Here is a 15,985-nt window from a genome sequence, read left to right as displayed (position 1 = left end):
CATATCTGCCCAGCACCAATTACTTGTATTAGTGCTCTGACCTTGCTTTTTTAAAGCTTGGAAAAGTTGTTGTTTTTTTTACTGCATTATACTGCATGGTCTTTTCTGACTTTCCCAGGATGTGTATGATTATACTGAATCCGATGATATGATCAGACAACAGTTAGCCCCCATACTGAAATAGTGAGTTCATTAATTTAGTATACTCAGAAACCAGCCTGAAAGAAGTTTATATCCATTCCAGGTATGACATTCTGGTTCTATTTTCTGCTGTCAGTGTCAAACTATCTGGTAGGTAAGGTAGTTGTCCTACATCTCTGATATTTATGTTTAGTAGGTGTTCCTCCCTTCCGTGTTCATCAATGATACAGACTTGGGAGCCATCGGGCCATAGAGCTTGGGTCCTATGACCATTCAAGCAAGGAGTTCAGCCCTGATGAGACACTGTCTACTAGTCAACTAGCAAAGTCACTTTGCAAGGAAAATTATCATAAATCATTGACAACAAGGCTGGGGCATTGTCACTTCCTGAAGAATGCTTTCCACAGGATTTTAAAGGCCTTTGAGGTGATTCTACTTTGCTGTGATTTACTAATCTTTGGAACTCCTTTCTGGATTCCCCTCTTTCAAGGAGCCTCCTTAGAAGGTCCAGTTCCTCTCATCTGGCAGCCAGCTTGAAAATATTAACTAGAACCACAGTAATGGCAGTGGTACACCTCCCATCAGTCCCACTCTATTCACAGGCAAAGTCTCACATTAGGCCATGAACTGCGGTCGTATTGGCACTGAAGTCTGTTGCTGACTAAAGGTATTGTGGACTGAGCAGTTCTGCTGTGGTACAATACATGTTCACAGGGTCTGGCTCTGTAAGGCCACTCAAGGAAACTACAGTGGACACTTTTGTTGTGTTCTCCTTGGCAGAACATTTACAGAGTTGTGTGTCCTCTGGCTGGACCACATGCACAGCTACAGCTGTTTGGGACACATGGGTTTTCTTCTTATTACTTGTTTGAACATCTGTTGTTCAGAAATTATTTAACCATTCCATTAACAGCTCATCTGAGGCTGTAGTATTCAATAAGAGCAGTTGCATTTTAGTCTTGATATTATGAAGTTTGAGTGTATGACTGGGTATGGTGTGTAAAAACATACCTTGGACAAGAACTGGGTTGTAGTTAATTCTGACTCTGGGGATGCAAACGGTGTCTGTTGTTACAGGGGAAAGACACCCATAAGGAAGATTTGCAGTGTCCATCTACTGTTCTGTTCTTCCATATTACCTTGTAAAACGCTGTTGCGTCTGATTGCTGAGAACGTTGAACTGATGCTGGGTTTGCCTTCCAGATAACTGAGCAAAGTTTCTTATAACTCATCTACCTGGCCAGTTATTTTAAAGTTTTTATGCCAAATGGAACTTGATAGTGGTGGCTGTAGGTGAAATTGAGGAGCTGTGTGTCTCTGTATGTCTGTATCAGTTCCTATGATAGATTTTGCAATACTATGTCTCTAAAGGTACTTTAAGATGTGGACAATTAGTGAGATACAGGACTTTGCTAACATATGAACCCTCTGCTGCTCCAATATCCTTAGGAAATCCATGACCTTTAGCAGATTGTCTTTCATCACAGCATTTAATTCTCCTGCAATCTCTTCTTTCACGGTCTCTGTAACTGTCACCATTCTAACACAATAGAAGATCTACTGCAACTTCTATTAAGACTAAGCTTTACATAGTGGTCTTTTACGGCTCTTAGAGGTCTCTGTATACTCAAGCATCAGTCTTCTACTTTCCCTCACACAGTGACAATATCCTTACTGAAGCTCGCCGTTGCTCATCTTGTAAGGGATTAGTTGACAAAGAAGCTGCCTGTCTGATTGTGGGTAGTTGACATTGGAGCAACCATCCCAGTGGTGTCTCCTAAACTGATTGTTGCTACCATGAAAAGAGGGAGCAGAAGATGAACACACACACCAGTGCTTTTCCCCATAGATGGCTTTATCTGGAATGAGGAAATGCCCCAAGAGCCTCCTCTGAATCAAGGCATAGTTCACATATAAATGACAGCTGCAAGTAAGATTACTAACATTTAGATGATGCTTTTAGCCAAAGAAACTTACAATTATGATTGAGTACAACTGGAGCATTAAGGGCCTTGCTCAGGGACCCAACAGAGGCAACTTGGCAGTGGTGGGGCTTGAGCAACCTTCTGAGTGGAGGGCAAGCACCTTACCCACTGAGCTAACACTGCCCCAGTAAGGTGGTAAGCAGTAATTCAATCAAGAAGTATGTCTCCAAATTAATACTCTCTTAGCAATGAAGAAATAACAAAATAACACAAATTATTTACTTTTTTTAAAAGTTAGAAATTAGATACCATTTTTTAATTATTATTATTCTGGTTCAGGTAATCACAATTATTTTAACCTGCCACCAAGGCATCTTCTCTGAGAGTAATCCTTTATCCATTGAAACAAGAATGATCTGCAAAGTCCAGCAATCGGTGGAGTTCAGCTTATATGATTTGGACATAATAGTATAGGACAATGATAGTATAATGTATAGAATTATTGGCATCATTGTTGCACTCTTTAAGTTTTTGAAGAAGGGTCTGTCAATTACACTATACTGTGGAGGTCTCCTTTTTATAGTATGTTTCACTGTCTATGCGGATGTGGTGGGAGGTGAGGGGGTGGGCAAGAGCATATTGTTTCCATTCTGATTCTTTCCTTAAATAAGTCCAAAGTGGTGACACATACTACAGTGTCACTGCAGCACATCTCCTGTGGAATGAAGGTTACCTCTTTTACAAACAAAATTCAGCGGGGTCAAAGAAAGAATACTCAGACATACGAACAGGTCCGAGAAGACATTTTCCTCTTTCCTTAAGCAGATATATTTTTGTCTGAGACCAGGTGTGTGTGACAGCTCTGAAAGCTTGCCTTTTTCTGAAAATGTTGCCTGGATAAGCATCACGTAAACCTTTGGCACTCAAATCAGTGAAGGAAGAGGTGCCATTGTAGAAATTGTAGCATAACTATAAAATAATTTCTCCATATCTATTGAAAGTGCTATTTCAGTATCACAGCTCTGAATTCGTATGTTAATACTCTGCATGGACCTAAATGATCTCTGATAAGAAGTGTAACTTCATGATGTGTCTTTAAACCTTGTAATATATGCCAGACAAACACATTTGATGGATGTGGAATGAGGGAAGTCACAGCTCCAGGCCATTGGTAGTCTCCCAAGGAGAGACGAGATGGGACTTGCAGACTATTAATAGTGCATTGAGAGATAATTCCTGCCTCATTATCACTGCGTTCCCAAGATGGTCAGCCCTCGCCCCTGTGTGAAGCTTCTTGTTGTCGTATAATCAGCATGTCAGGGTGGCACAACAAACAAAAGGCATAAACAAAATATTCTGGTGAATATATGCTACACTGCAACGATCTATTTAGGCTGATTTTTTATTGCTAGTGTACCAATTTGCCTTTTTGGTTTATAGGTTCTGTCTTGCCTGTGTTTCTGATATGTTTATGTTCTTCATTGTTAAAACATTCTTAACATCCATATGACCTAATTGGATGAAGGTTGTTGTATGTGCATGAATTATGCATACTACAGTGGAGTGTGGTGAAAGATTTGCTTATGGCATATGACTATGGCCAAAATGAACAGAGCTAGTGTGTATAGGGAAGATGTTGAAATGTAGGATTTTGGCCAACAGTGAAACTAGAAATAAAAAAATGACATAGCTAATTGTGCCATAGTGACTTTGGCAGGAGGCACCTGTACCAATAACACAAATGCTATATAGGCTTCTTGTGCCCTGTTAGTATCACGTGTAACACATGCTAAAATAACACAAAGAATTCCCTGAGAGGGACTCACATCATCAGCATAAAAGCGGTGACTCGTGTGATTAAATGCAAATTCAATCGGGTTAAATAGAGGATAAAACTAGTAGTGGATGGGTGCCATTATTGGATAAGTGCATTTCAGTAGACTCTCTCCAATCAACAACACCAGAGTCAGTTCTCAACCTCTCCCTTTATTCAATAAATCTTTTGTCCATCAGTATGGATGCCTAAGACTAATGAATAATGAGGAGGACAGAGGATAAGAGGGTCAGGAGAAGAACTGATCAATTCTTTCTTTTTCATCAGATCTCAGTCTACAGGGCTTGCACTGTGCCCTTGGCCCAGACTGACAGGCCATTATAGCCTACAATATAACCTACAAAATAACCTAACGGCAGAAAATAAAATACAAAATAACCTACCGGCTTATACATACATGTAGAACATCACAAAAGGGGATGATGTGAGCTCTACTATATCTTCCTTATTTAATACTGTTCATAGGTCGCTGCTAAGAGCTGGACTGTACTGGTATAAATGATGGTTCCTCTGTCAGACCTGCAGGCAAGGTTGAAATCAGAGCAAATGAAGAATCCAGAAGATGGAGCTTCCATCTAAGTAAGGTAGGAAGGTCTTTAGATTATATTACACAGTTTTCATGGAAGGACAGGCATAATCAATGGGAATTAAACATGGATAATCAGAGATTAGATAATCAGAGATTTTTGCACATGTAAAATGACTTCACTCCATGGACTGATAGTCAACCTCTGAAGACATCTGTGGTGTCAAGAATTAAACCTTTTGAACAGTTGGTGATGAGGGGAACCCTGAACTTACTTGATAAGTAATAATAATAATAGTAATGGAGAAGGATGACTGTGAACTTTCAACACAGTACAAATGGTTTTAAGATTTCCATTTGCTTTATGTTCTTTTTTGGTTGACTTATCAGTTTGTATTACAAGTGTCCTCGTCTGGGCAAAATGCCATTTTGTGTTTGTTGGTTAAGGCCATCAATCATTTACATTAACAGAAACAATGGAGAAGGTGACCACAGCATGTAACAAGGACAACTTTCCCTGCAGATAAAACGTCAATGATACACTTAAGTTCCCTGTTGATTCATTAGCTTTTCTCTATAGCATAGTTAACAAAAGAACAGCCACAGAGGTAATTTTTATCATAAACATGCTATGGGAAATACAACAAATAAATACAGCAAGCTATGATTAATAAGTAAAAGTAGATAACATCCAGAAATATGATGAAAGGAAACTTGTAGGCAGCTGCAACATTCAGCATGGTCTCTCTTTAAGCAGACATCTTTGTCTTCTTTGCTTCAGCAGGCATGCGGTGGTGTAACTTCAGATAAAATGTAAACAAATATATCTATATATACACAACTGTTCAAAATCATTCTCATTATTTTAGTTTAGTTTTGTAAAATGAAAAGTAACTGTAAACATGCACTCTTTTAACCAAACCACCTTTCTGAAGCACCAGAGGACCATAAAAGACTGCCTGATGACCACAGATGACAATGGAATTCTTCTGGTGAGATTCAGTATTATCTTTAATGATTAATCAACAGGAATTATGAATTATGGTAAACCCCCCCCCCCAAACAAAACAAAACAATAACAACAAAAATAAACACAAAAAACCCAACAACAACAAAAACAATCCAAAGTCAGATCCTGCGGTCATCTAGGCAGATTTGTACTTTGTAGGACCTTGATACTGCAGCTGCGGTTCAGTGCATTTTAAAGGGACCCAGAGGCAGGGCACACACAGGCCTCCCCTGACATGACAGCTGTGTTCTGCAAGCTTTCAGGAGTATGATGCTTCACTCTACCATCAGTGCTCATCTCAAATGCGGATTTAAACATTCATAATCTGAAGTTAAATGAATTTCAAGATGGAAAAATTTAATCTGATCACAGATTTGCATTAAGTAACCTTAAGTAAGCTTGACTCTTGGTGTACTGGTTCTACCATCTCCTCACATGGTGATATGATGGCAGTGATCTACTGGTAAGGGGTCCAGATTGGAATGGTCCAGCTGCACACTATCCATGCAGCTGATGACCTGTATGGCGACATTTTCTTATTTCAGTTTTCACGTCAACCATTTGGTAACACTGCTAGTCTCTGATACTATAATACATTTCTCTACAATTTAAATAATCAAACACAATCATATTTATGGTTACAAGTCTCTCAGAATATACAACTACTGTCTATTCATATACGTGATAGTAGGAATCCTTAGTCTAACAATGACAGAATCTCTGAGGCCTACATTAGAAAGATGATGCTTCTCAACATATATGGTGTTCAACTGTCAGTACAAAAACAGTTTTTAAGATCTGACATTTGTGCAAAGAAATTAACACAGATCCTATGTCAACCAGCCTGGTGTTTTAATACTCACTACCTTTAGATTTAAAATAATGATCCAATGTTTTCATGCCAAGATTAGGAATAGTGTTTCATATGAAAACACTGCCTAAAATAGATACCTAAATTTAGATTTAGTCCATGCTATGGGTAAACCAGATCCCACCAATTGCCCTGTAAGAGTGCAGGACTATGTGTGGCATTTTAATAATGAAACCACAACCTCATTATTAACCCATAATCCATAATCCAAAACCCTAACCCAGTTTGGTCCACTCAGCACTGTCCCGAGACTGTGTCACTACTGGCACTTGTCAGTTCACAAAGAATGCATGTACTGAACTCATATCATAAAAAATCAAACTCAGAACTACTCTCTTCATTAGTGAATTGTTAAAAAGGCTTTAAAAAACCAAAACAAAAAATAACAACAAAAAAAACAAAACAAGATTGCTCAACACAGTGTGTTGCTAATTAATTCTGTAGATAATCTCTAATTTTCATTGTGCCATGCTGTACTTTGGCACAAAACCTCCTTAGTTTATCCTCTGTCTACAGTTGCTGGCAGACTGGGTGCGAGCCAAACCACTACGCAAATGTAACATTTTACAAATTCACACCGGTAATCTACGGGCCTCATTGGCCTGAGGGTGGACACCAGATAGGTTAGAAGCAAACCGAGGTGTACACCTCTGAGCTTGTTAGACCAGTCCCACCCACTGGCACAATCACCCAGTGCATAAACAGCACACTTCATAATAGATAAACATGCTGGATCATCTGATTACAGGGTAGAGTGTTGTGAGAGCCACAGGAGTGAGCACTTTGCCTGATCTATTATTCAGCACATTCAGGAGTTTCTTCTCTGGTCCTTCCAGGCCAACCTAGAGCTCAGTGACAACCCAGTGTACACAACCTACTCCCACTTGAGGGTATAGTATCTCTCTCTCTCTCTCTCTCTCTCTCTCTCTCTCTCTCTCTCTCATACTCTCTCATACTCTCTCTAGCTGCCTTTTCTACACTTAGTACTCTTATTCTCCACAGGTGTTTTTAAGACTCCTGAGCACCATACTCTTAACCTGTTTTTTCCTCATTTCATTTCCTCTCTCCCCTCAGGAGTTAATATTGTGAGGTGAACCTATCAGAAGTGGGAGGGCACATTCTGATACATTGGCAGTGGCCTTCTGGTGAGGGGTCCAGGTAGGAATGATTCAAACTTTACTGGCTACAGAGCCCACGAGAGGAATATCGTAGAGATTTACACAGGAACTGGTCATGACACTGATCTGGCTCTTTTAGTCACTGTAGTCACTAAATGGTAGGGTATTCCAAAAGTCCTTGTCCATGCAAGATAAAGTTTGAAGTTTTTTTTCTTCTGCATCTGTAAGTCTCCAAAGAACTGGACTTTTGTAGTTCTTCTCCCAGGTGTTTGCATCCACCACACCAAGAAGGAGCTGAGCATGGTGAAGGTGTGTTTGCATGCTTCAGGGAAGGGTACATTATTCGTCTAATCACGACTTCTGTTTCGCCTCTTTAAGAAAAAGAAGGGCATTTTCTGTGGAGGACCCAGTAGCATGGGCACCTGATTCTTGTGTGTGATTCTTATCTGTGTGCAGCAGAGAGAAAGATGATCATGACTTTAGCAAAGGGGTACAGAATGAATAAACAGGGTTTTCATAGTATTTTGCAAGGCAAGTGTAGTGGATTTGATTTACTCGGCCAAACTGTCCTTCTGACTGCATTAGTACATTGCTCTTAACACTATTCTCTATCACACTTAGCCAATACACTGACAGCTCTCATCATACACATTCCAATAAATATGCTTACATTTGAGAATGTGACAGAGCTAGCCTTGAATTTGAAATAACATGAATACTGAGGTAGCGCACAGCTGGGTAAATGAGCTGCATATAGCAAACGATTTGTGCTGTAGTTATGTTCAAATGAACTCCTCTATGCATATTCCCCTCTCTTTAATGACATAATCAGTCATTGGTAGGGTGAGACATGACAGTGTTTTAATTAAGGAGCTGGCTGAGGCGCCTGGCTGTGCAGAACAGAGATGGAAGAGAGAGGTCGGATTGGAGCAGGTACAGAGATAAATCCCACACTCAGAGATTTTTGGAAATGGTCTGTTTTTGCACTATTGTACAAAACCTCAATCTAGTTGTTTTTTAGAAGTATTAATATTACTTTACATCACAATACCATGCGGATAAAGTCTTCTGTTATACTGCGCCAACACCCTAAACATCATGTGTCCTTTTGAGCACATAAACATGTAAATGAGAGTAAAGTGAAACAGATCCCAGAGGCCAAAGGAAGCGCACCGTGCATGGAGGCTGCATCCACGGCTCACCATCAATCTGCATAGGCAGTAGTCTGGATGTTCTGAGACAGAGAGAGAGAGAGAGAGAAGCTGTCAGGGATCAAGTTGCAGGCGGTGCATGGGTGTGAGACTCCTCTATAACACTGTTGCTGGATGATCCTACACACTGCTTTCTTTGTTCTCACAAGCCCTTTCCCACACTGGGCCCCACTCTCACTAAACTCAGCACACACACACACACACACACACAAACTCACATACACATGCACACAGATATACACACACTCTCCCCCAAAGTTAGCTGACTCTTTTCAGCTGTGAGTTAAAGCAACACTGTATGGGAGAATGCAGATGATGAATGGCCTTTTTAAATCAGATTTTGGAAAGTATGAACTAGAAAGCAGGCAGGTTAGGGGGGAAAATAAGACTGGGCTATGAGCCACTTTCTCCCTCACCCTTTACCTCTCTCTCTCTCCCTCTCCCTCACCTTTTACCTCTCCACCTCCCTCTCCACCTCTCCACCTCCCTCACCCTCTCCCTCACCTTTTACCGCTCCCTCACCCTTTACCACTCCCTCTCCCTCACCCTCTCCCTCACCTTTCACCTCTCCCTCTCCCTTACCGCTCCCTCTCCCTCACCTCACCCTTTACCGCTCACTCACCTTTTACCTCTCCCCTTCACTCACACTTTACCACTCCCTCTCCCTCACCCTCTCCCTCACCTTTCACCTCACTCTCTCCCTCACCCTTTACCGCTCCCTCTCCCTCACCCTTTACCGCTCCCTCTCCCTCACCCTTACCCTTTACCGCTCACTCACCTTTTACCTCTCCACCTCCCTCTCCCCTTCACTCACCCTTTACCGCTCCCTCTCCCTCACCTTTCACCTCTCCCTCTCCCTCACCCTTTACCGCTCCCTCTCCCTCACCCTCACCCTTTACCGCTCACTCACCTTTTACCTCTCCCCTTCACTCACCCTTTACCACTCCCTCTCCCTCACCTTTCACCTCACTCTCTCCCTCACCCTTTACCGCTCCCTCTCCCTCACCCTTTACCGCTCCCTCTCCCTCACCCTCACCCTTTACCGCTCACTCACCTTTTACCTCTCCCCTTCACTCACCCTTTACCACTCCCTCTCCCTCACCCTCTCCCTCACCTTTCACCTCACTCTCTCACTCACCCTTTACCGCTCCCTCTCCCTCACCCTTTACCGCTCCCTCTCCCTCACCCTCACCCTTTACCGCTCACTCACCTTTTACCTCTCCCCTTCACTCACCCTTTACCACTCCCTCTCCCTCACCCTCTCCTCACCTTTCACCTCACTCTCTCACTCACCCTTTACCGCTCCCTCTCCCTCACCCTTTACCACTCCCTCTCCCTCACCCTCACCCTTTACCGCTCACTCACCTTTTACCTCTCCACCTCCCTCTCCCCTTCACTCACCCTTTACCGCTCCCTCTCCCTCACCCTTTACCGCTCCCTCTCCCTCACCCTTTACCGCTCCCTCTCCCTCACCCTTTACCGCTCCCTCTCCCTCACCTTCTCCCTCACCTTTTACCTCACCCTCACCCTCACCCTCACCCGCTCCCTTCCCTGCTTCAAACGCAATGGCCATGAGGTTCGTTTCTCCATTAGTAAATTAACATAAGTTAGGGAGGGGCAGTATGTGCACAGACGTGTTACAAACATTATTCATCATGCCTGGCTGCTGTTATGGCTGGGGCTGCTTGGAGTGGAGTGCGGGTAGATTAGCATTCTGAGTGCTCAGCTGAAAAGGCCTGCTCTTGTGTCATTGCGGGCAGCAGCATGGGATGCGTCTATCTGTCAGGGTGAGTGTGCGCATGGCCATGTCCCCAGAGACAGCAACGAGGGCAGAGTGTTTGGGTGTGTGAGCTGTGAGCAGGATAGATGCTGAGCTCATGGTCAGAGCTTTGACTGGTGTGAGTGTTCCAACACTGACCTGATGGTCACGCGGGCACACTGGGCAAGACGGCGGCCAGCGCTCTTGAGGCCTGTGTAGATCTGGCCCATCTCTATGGCCCCTTCTAACCCCACCACCTCTAAGAGCTGGTCACTCAAGTCTGGTGGAGGAAAGAGAGAGAGGGGAGGGAGGGCATATGAACTGTAAAGGGTATAAGAAATGTAGCGGGTAAATGGCTGGCTAGGACAAATACATTAAAACAAAGTTTGTTTATAAAAAATGTAGGAGTCAGTGATAGAACACAGATGTGCAGACATAGACTAAAGCAGCAGAGGTCTTAAGGTCAGTGGCTAAGCATAAGACAAGGCTAAGCTCTCGTACATGCTTGTAGAACATTGTTTAATCTCTTTACACACATTCATTAACTCTCTGTCTCTCTCTCATGTAAGCACACACACATACACACACGTGCACATACTCTGCCACACATCCACACACAGAGCCATGCGAAAACATACACACACACACAAGCATGGGCACACACCATGATGATGTGGCGTGTGACAAAGAGAGCAGGTTTCTGCAGCGTGCAGTGAATGAGTTATAAAGCCTCCCTGAGCTCTAAGAAAACCACACTCATACTGCAGAAACAGGAAGATTTGACAGATGCTACATGTAACCCATTATGTGCAACATATTTTATTAGTGTACAATATTTGAGACATATCTCTCAAAACAGATCAAAGAAAGTCACTACTGCAAGGCAGGTAGAAAAATTGTAATATGTAATTAATGAACCCAAACTGTCTTTTGTGGGAACTATAAAGGGTAGATTTACTGTAGCCACTAACACACAGCTGAGAGGTACTCGATAGCTCTAATAGTGGCTGTGTGAGCACAGCACATATACATCCCAGTAAAGCCCCGATGGTGGAGTGGGATTCACCGGTCATCTAACCAGCGAGTCAGGTCTGTTTCATCTCTCTCTCCCTTGGTGTCTCTTGTTCATGTTTTAAAACCTGACCTACATTGGCTGCTAATCTGCATGTACATCCACTACTCACTGGCTGCTCAACTGATAAGAGTTTGACACGCTCATGCAACCAGGTCACACGAGCCCCTGTGCACATCACCCGCTCCACACACTCCATCGGGGCCGTCGGTCAGTTCAAACTTCCGAACAGCCCTAGGGCAAATGAGCAAGCAATCAGCGGTTTGGCTCCTCCATGGTCCAAAAGCACAATGGTTTCCTGCAGTCTGTTCTGCTAGGGAGCCTAATAAACATGGGCATACTTTTCAGTGACATGGCTGCAGTGTCTAAATTAAACAACAGGATCTGCAGCACAGCAGACACACTATTAATGCCATACACTGCCAGACTTGACACAAGACAGATATGTTTTTGGGAGCAAACAGGAAATGCTGGGTTCCCAGTGAGGAGAAGGCATATCCCACATGGGTGAGGCTGTGACTCGGCATGGTGTGAAAGGGCCTAAACACCCCAGAGATGTCCTGCACTGATCCAGAAATGCCCCAAATTGACCTGGAGATGCCCTGAACCGACCCAATGGTGTCCTACATTAACCCTTGAGATGTCCTCCACTGACACGAACACACTCTGCACTGACCTACAGATGCCAAGCACTGACCTGGAGACATCCCTCCACTAACCAGGGAGACGCCCCACACTGACCTGGAGATGTTCTGCATTGACCTGGTGATGCCCCCCCCCCCAACCTGGAGATGCCCTACACTGACCTGGAGACGCCCTGCACTGACCCAGAGACGGGTCTGGTATGGGTTTCAGCAGGCAATCAACTACAACCTAACAGCAAATTTCAGGTTTTACGGTAACAGTAAAGTTAAACTTATGGCTGAAACTACGTCCAAGACAGGAATAGTGCTGAGTAAGCAGCACTTTGCCTACTAACCCCTCAACATCTCGCTACAGCGTTCCTGACTCCAACAGGAATATGCGGCGCTTATGAATGGATCCATAAACTATGAATGCAGAATAAATGAATGCAGCCTTCACTGTTGCACTGATGAGATAAGTTAATGAGTCACTGCTGAATCATTAAATATAAAACAACAACAACAACAACAACAACAACAACAACAAAAACCTATTTCAAGGTACATATTACATAACAAAGTCCTTTGGGTGAACATTAATATGTGTTAATGTGTGCCAAGAACAAGATGCATATGCCTACACTTGCTTTTATTTATACAGTAACTAAAACATCCCAGATATTACAACAACATGAATGGTTTCCATTACATTCACATGTAGCACACATGCTTAAAAATGCTTTGTCATCTACTTATAGAAGCCAGTATTAATAAGTTATGTTAGTTCAAGACACCGTTGAATTAAGATGCTGGTTATACATTTTTATTTCCAAGCATTTGTACACTCAGAATAATTTACATAATATAAGAAGGAGTCATAAAAACTGCATGCAGCCTTTGTTTACACTTGGAATACCCAGTGATCTGAACTTTGTCTTGCATAAAACAAATGCACAAGAGGTTGATGAAGGCGTTATTGATTCCTGTGAAAACAAAGCATCCTGAAATAGCAGGATCGGGTTGCCTGGGGAGACATGTCTTTGTGACCGTCCCCCATAGACTGACCTGATGGGCAAAATGCAAAAGGCGAACACACCACTGCACTTTTGTGGGAAAAGATAAGAAAACTATGGCAACAGTTCATACCTCCAATCCTCTGTCAGATCATAAGATGACACCACCATGTAGCCGCGTACCTGCAGGTCAAAGTCTATATCGAGAAATTCTCATTGCCTCTAGTGTTTTGCCCAGTAAGATTAACAGGACTCAGAGCCATTAGCACAAAAGGGGGCCATTAAAGAGGCCAGATTAGAGTCTCAGCAGTGATACCATCCTCCACTGCGAGTGACAGACAGCTCTCTGGGACACTCACCAATCAGACTTCTAAATGCAGCTCAATAATAAGCATGCAATGATACACTTAGGACAACATGATTCATATCCTTATAATAGCTTTATAATTGGACAGTCCCAGGACATTTTTGCTTTGAAATAACAATGCAGAATGAATTGAAGACCACATATTTCCTGGACAATGTATTATTTTTGAACACTCTAAACAGTCATTAAAATGTTTTATTTTCACACAGAAAGAGAGTAACTGTATTAATGATAACATGATATGAGTCCTAGAATACGATATATGAATATGATACATGATAGGACAATATTCTGCATCCTTAATCAATAATGCAATCACTAATTGAGAAATGCTCAGAAAAGGAATCTAGTATCCAACTCATGAGACTGTTTTCCTTCAGTTTTCCTCATATCACAAATATGACCATCTTTGTCAGGTCTGGGTGTTTTTATTCCGGGCAGTGCATCACAGATAGGCCATGCTAAGAATAGCTCGCAAACGGGCACCTTACATAACCATGCCAGAATGCATTCTGGGGAAGATCAGTGTTTTTGCGCCTAGCTCAGGCCATCTTAACCAGCATTAAACGGAACTGTTGTGAGAAATAGCAAAACTGTTCTGAGATCAGCTTTAGCAGCTGTGCAGTACTGACTCTGGGACCATGCCGAAACACTGAGACACACACAGGCTCAAAGGAGAAGCACAGAAATATGCTGGAGGCATCAGCTAAATTCATAGCACCAGATCCAACACACTATTTGTAGGCCAGTTGAGATCAACATTTATAAATGTTGTCAATTCAAAAGAAGAAAGGGTTTTCTATCTGTAAGATGTGTGTAGCACCTGATTAGCAAAAGAAAGGTATTTTTATGTGGACTGCAAAAAGTTATACTATAGTGTGAGACACTGTAGTATAAGAAGAAATGTGTGTGTGTGTGTGTGTGTACAATTCTGGATATTTTACATCCATTTTTTCTTCTTAAAAGCAGGCGTTTACAAAGCCATGTGTTCTCCTGCCTTCCCCTGGAGCAGTGTGTGTGCTGGCTGACAGGCAGGCGAGGCGAGCAGGTATTCGCTCTGTTTCCGACCCCCTTCTCCTTCGAGCTCTGCCCTCAGTGTCTCAGGCTTTTCTCCGCAATGGCAGATGGTCAGGAGGAACTGGCTAGGGTGGAGGCACGGGGGCGGCCTGGAACTTGGCATGAGCACACTGCACAAGATCCACCTCTCTTTCACCATCTCGCGTGCTCCCAGAGGCTGGCCACAGCAGAGGGGTAGGCAGAGAGAGAGAGTGGGGGAAAGAGAGAGAGAGAGAGAGAGAGAGAGAGGGAGGATCAGGCAGAGTGAGGGGGATAAACAACCTGAAGCTGGTTATACGTGGAAATGTGTTGGAGATTTGAAACGCTGCTGCTCTGCATTAGGAACTTCACGCCAACTTCGACTTCTGTCTGCTTTCCTAAAGCTGCTGCTGATGACATCATGTTACAGCTCTGCTTGGTCTTTAGTCGTGGGTGTCTGGTTTATTCCTCTCCATCCTATGTAGGCTCACTCGGGCCAGAAAATCTGCTTGGACCGCCTACATTCGCACACCCCGCTCCTGGCTTCACGACAGCCCTTTATTCACGTCCTCTCTCTTTATTCACTCTCTGTCAGCAGACTCTCTTCACTTAGTCCCTGCTTGTCATTTCAACCTCTGTGTCCCGAGGCTCATCTCACGGTGCAGCCCAACAAACACAGGTCTAATGAAAGAGATCATGAAAAAGAGTCTTTTAGGTCAAAACATCCTCATTCAAGAGGTATGAGAAACACTCTTAAAGATGCCACCATTCTCCATAAAGCGAAAGCCAGTGTAATGATTGGCTGATTCTGACTGCTGTTAGAAGAGACTCTTCCAGTGAGTCACCACATTCCCACAATGCTCCCTGGGTTGGGCGTTTGACTTCTATTTGTGTCATGTGCAACAGTGAGGAAATAGAAGACAAACTGTTCTTTCTATGTTTGTGCCTGTGTGTGTGTGTGTGTGTGTGTGTGTGTGTGTGTGTGTGTGTGTGTGTGCTTAACAATGAGCAGTTTGGCTACTGTCAAGTCCTGAAATATTTCTTTGCATAAGCCTGAGTGTGGTAGGTCTTTTGTGGGAAGGGTGGGGTGACTATTGCAGAAAAGAGAGAGTGTATATATGGGGGGGGGGAGAGAGAGAGAGAGAGAGAGAGAGTATATGAGGGGAGAGAGAGAGAGAGAGAGTGTAAGAGAGAGAGAGAGAGAGTATATGAGGGGAGAGAGAGAGAGTGTAAGAGAGAGAGAGAGAGAGAGAGAGAGTGTGTGTGAGAACAAGGCCAGGAGAACTGTGACTCTGCTCCTCTGACCCTGCCACACAGAGAGCTTGGAGAACTGGACAATAGAGACTGTAGCTGCTATACAGATTGTATTGACTGCACTGATGCCATCTCTAATAAAACTACAGAAAAGTACTTCTCACGCTACAAACTGTCAGCTACAAGCTGACAACTAGACAACTAAGCTGCTTGTAACATTGTTGTCA

The 15,985-nt window shown here is 43.2% G+C and overlaps 1 protein-coding gene across 5 annotated transcripts in view; it reads right to left on the bottom strand.

Annotated features, from left to right (window-relative positions):
- Positions 1 to 4,032: 4,032 nt before the first annotated feature.
- LOC113577099 (diacylglycerol kinase beta) overlaps positions 4,033 to 15,985 on the bottom strand; it is a 76,031-nt gene continuing 64,078 nt past the window's right edge. For 4 of the 5 annotated variants that reach the window (XM_027009574.2, XM_027009573.2, XM_027009576.2 and 1 more), the window contains 3 exons: positions 10,554 to 10,674; positions 8,598 to 8,658; positions 4,033 to 7,870 (listed from right to left, as the gene is read on the bottom strand). In XM_027009574.2, the coding sequence (XP_026865375.1) occupies positions 7,772 to 7,870; positions 8,598 to 8,658; positions 10,554 to 10,674 (281 nt within the window). In that variant the 3' untranslated portion in view covers positions 4,033 to 7,771. Of the gene's footprint in view, positions 7,871 to 8,597; positions 8,659 to 10,553; positions 10,675 to 13,332; positions 14,704 to 15,985 lie in introns of those variants that run through there. The other variant, XM_027009577.2, reaches the window with a different exon arrangement.

This window comes from Electrophorus electricus, chromosome 2 (assembly GCF_013358815.1).
Source record: "Electrophorus electricus isolate fEleEle1 chromosome 2, fEleEle1.pri, whole genome shotgun sequence".
NCBI classification, from domain to species: domain Eukaryota; kingdom Metazoa; phylum Chordata; class Actinopteri; order Gymnotiformes; family Gymnotidae; genus Electrophorus; species Electrophorus electricus.
This window is presented reverse-complemented; position numbering and strand designations above follow the sequence as displayed.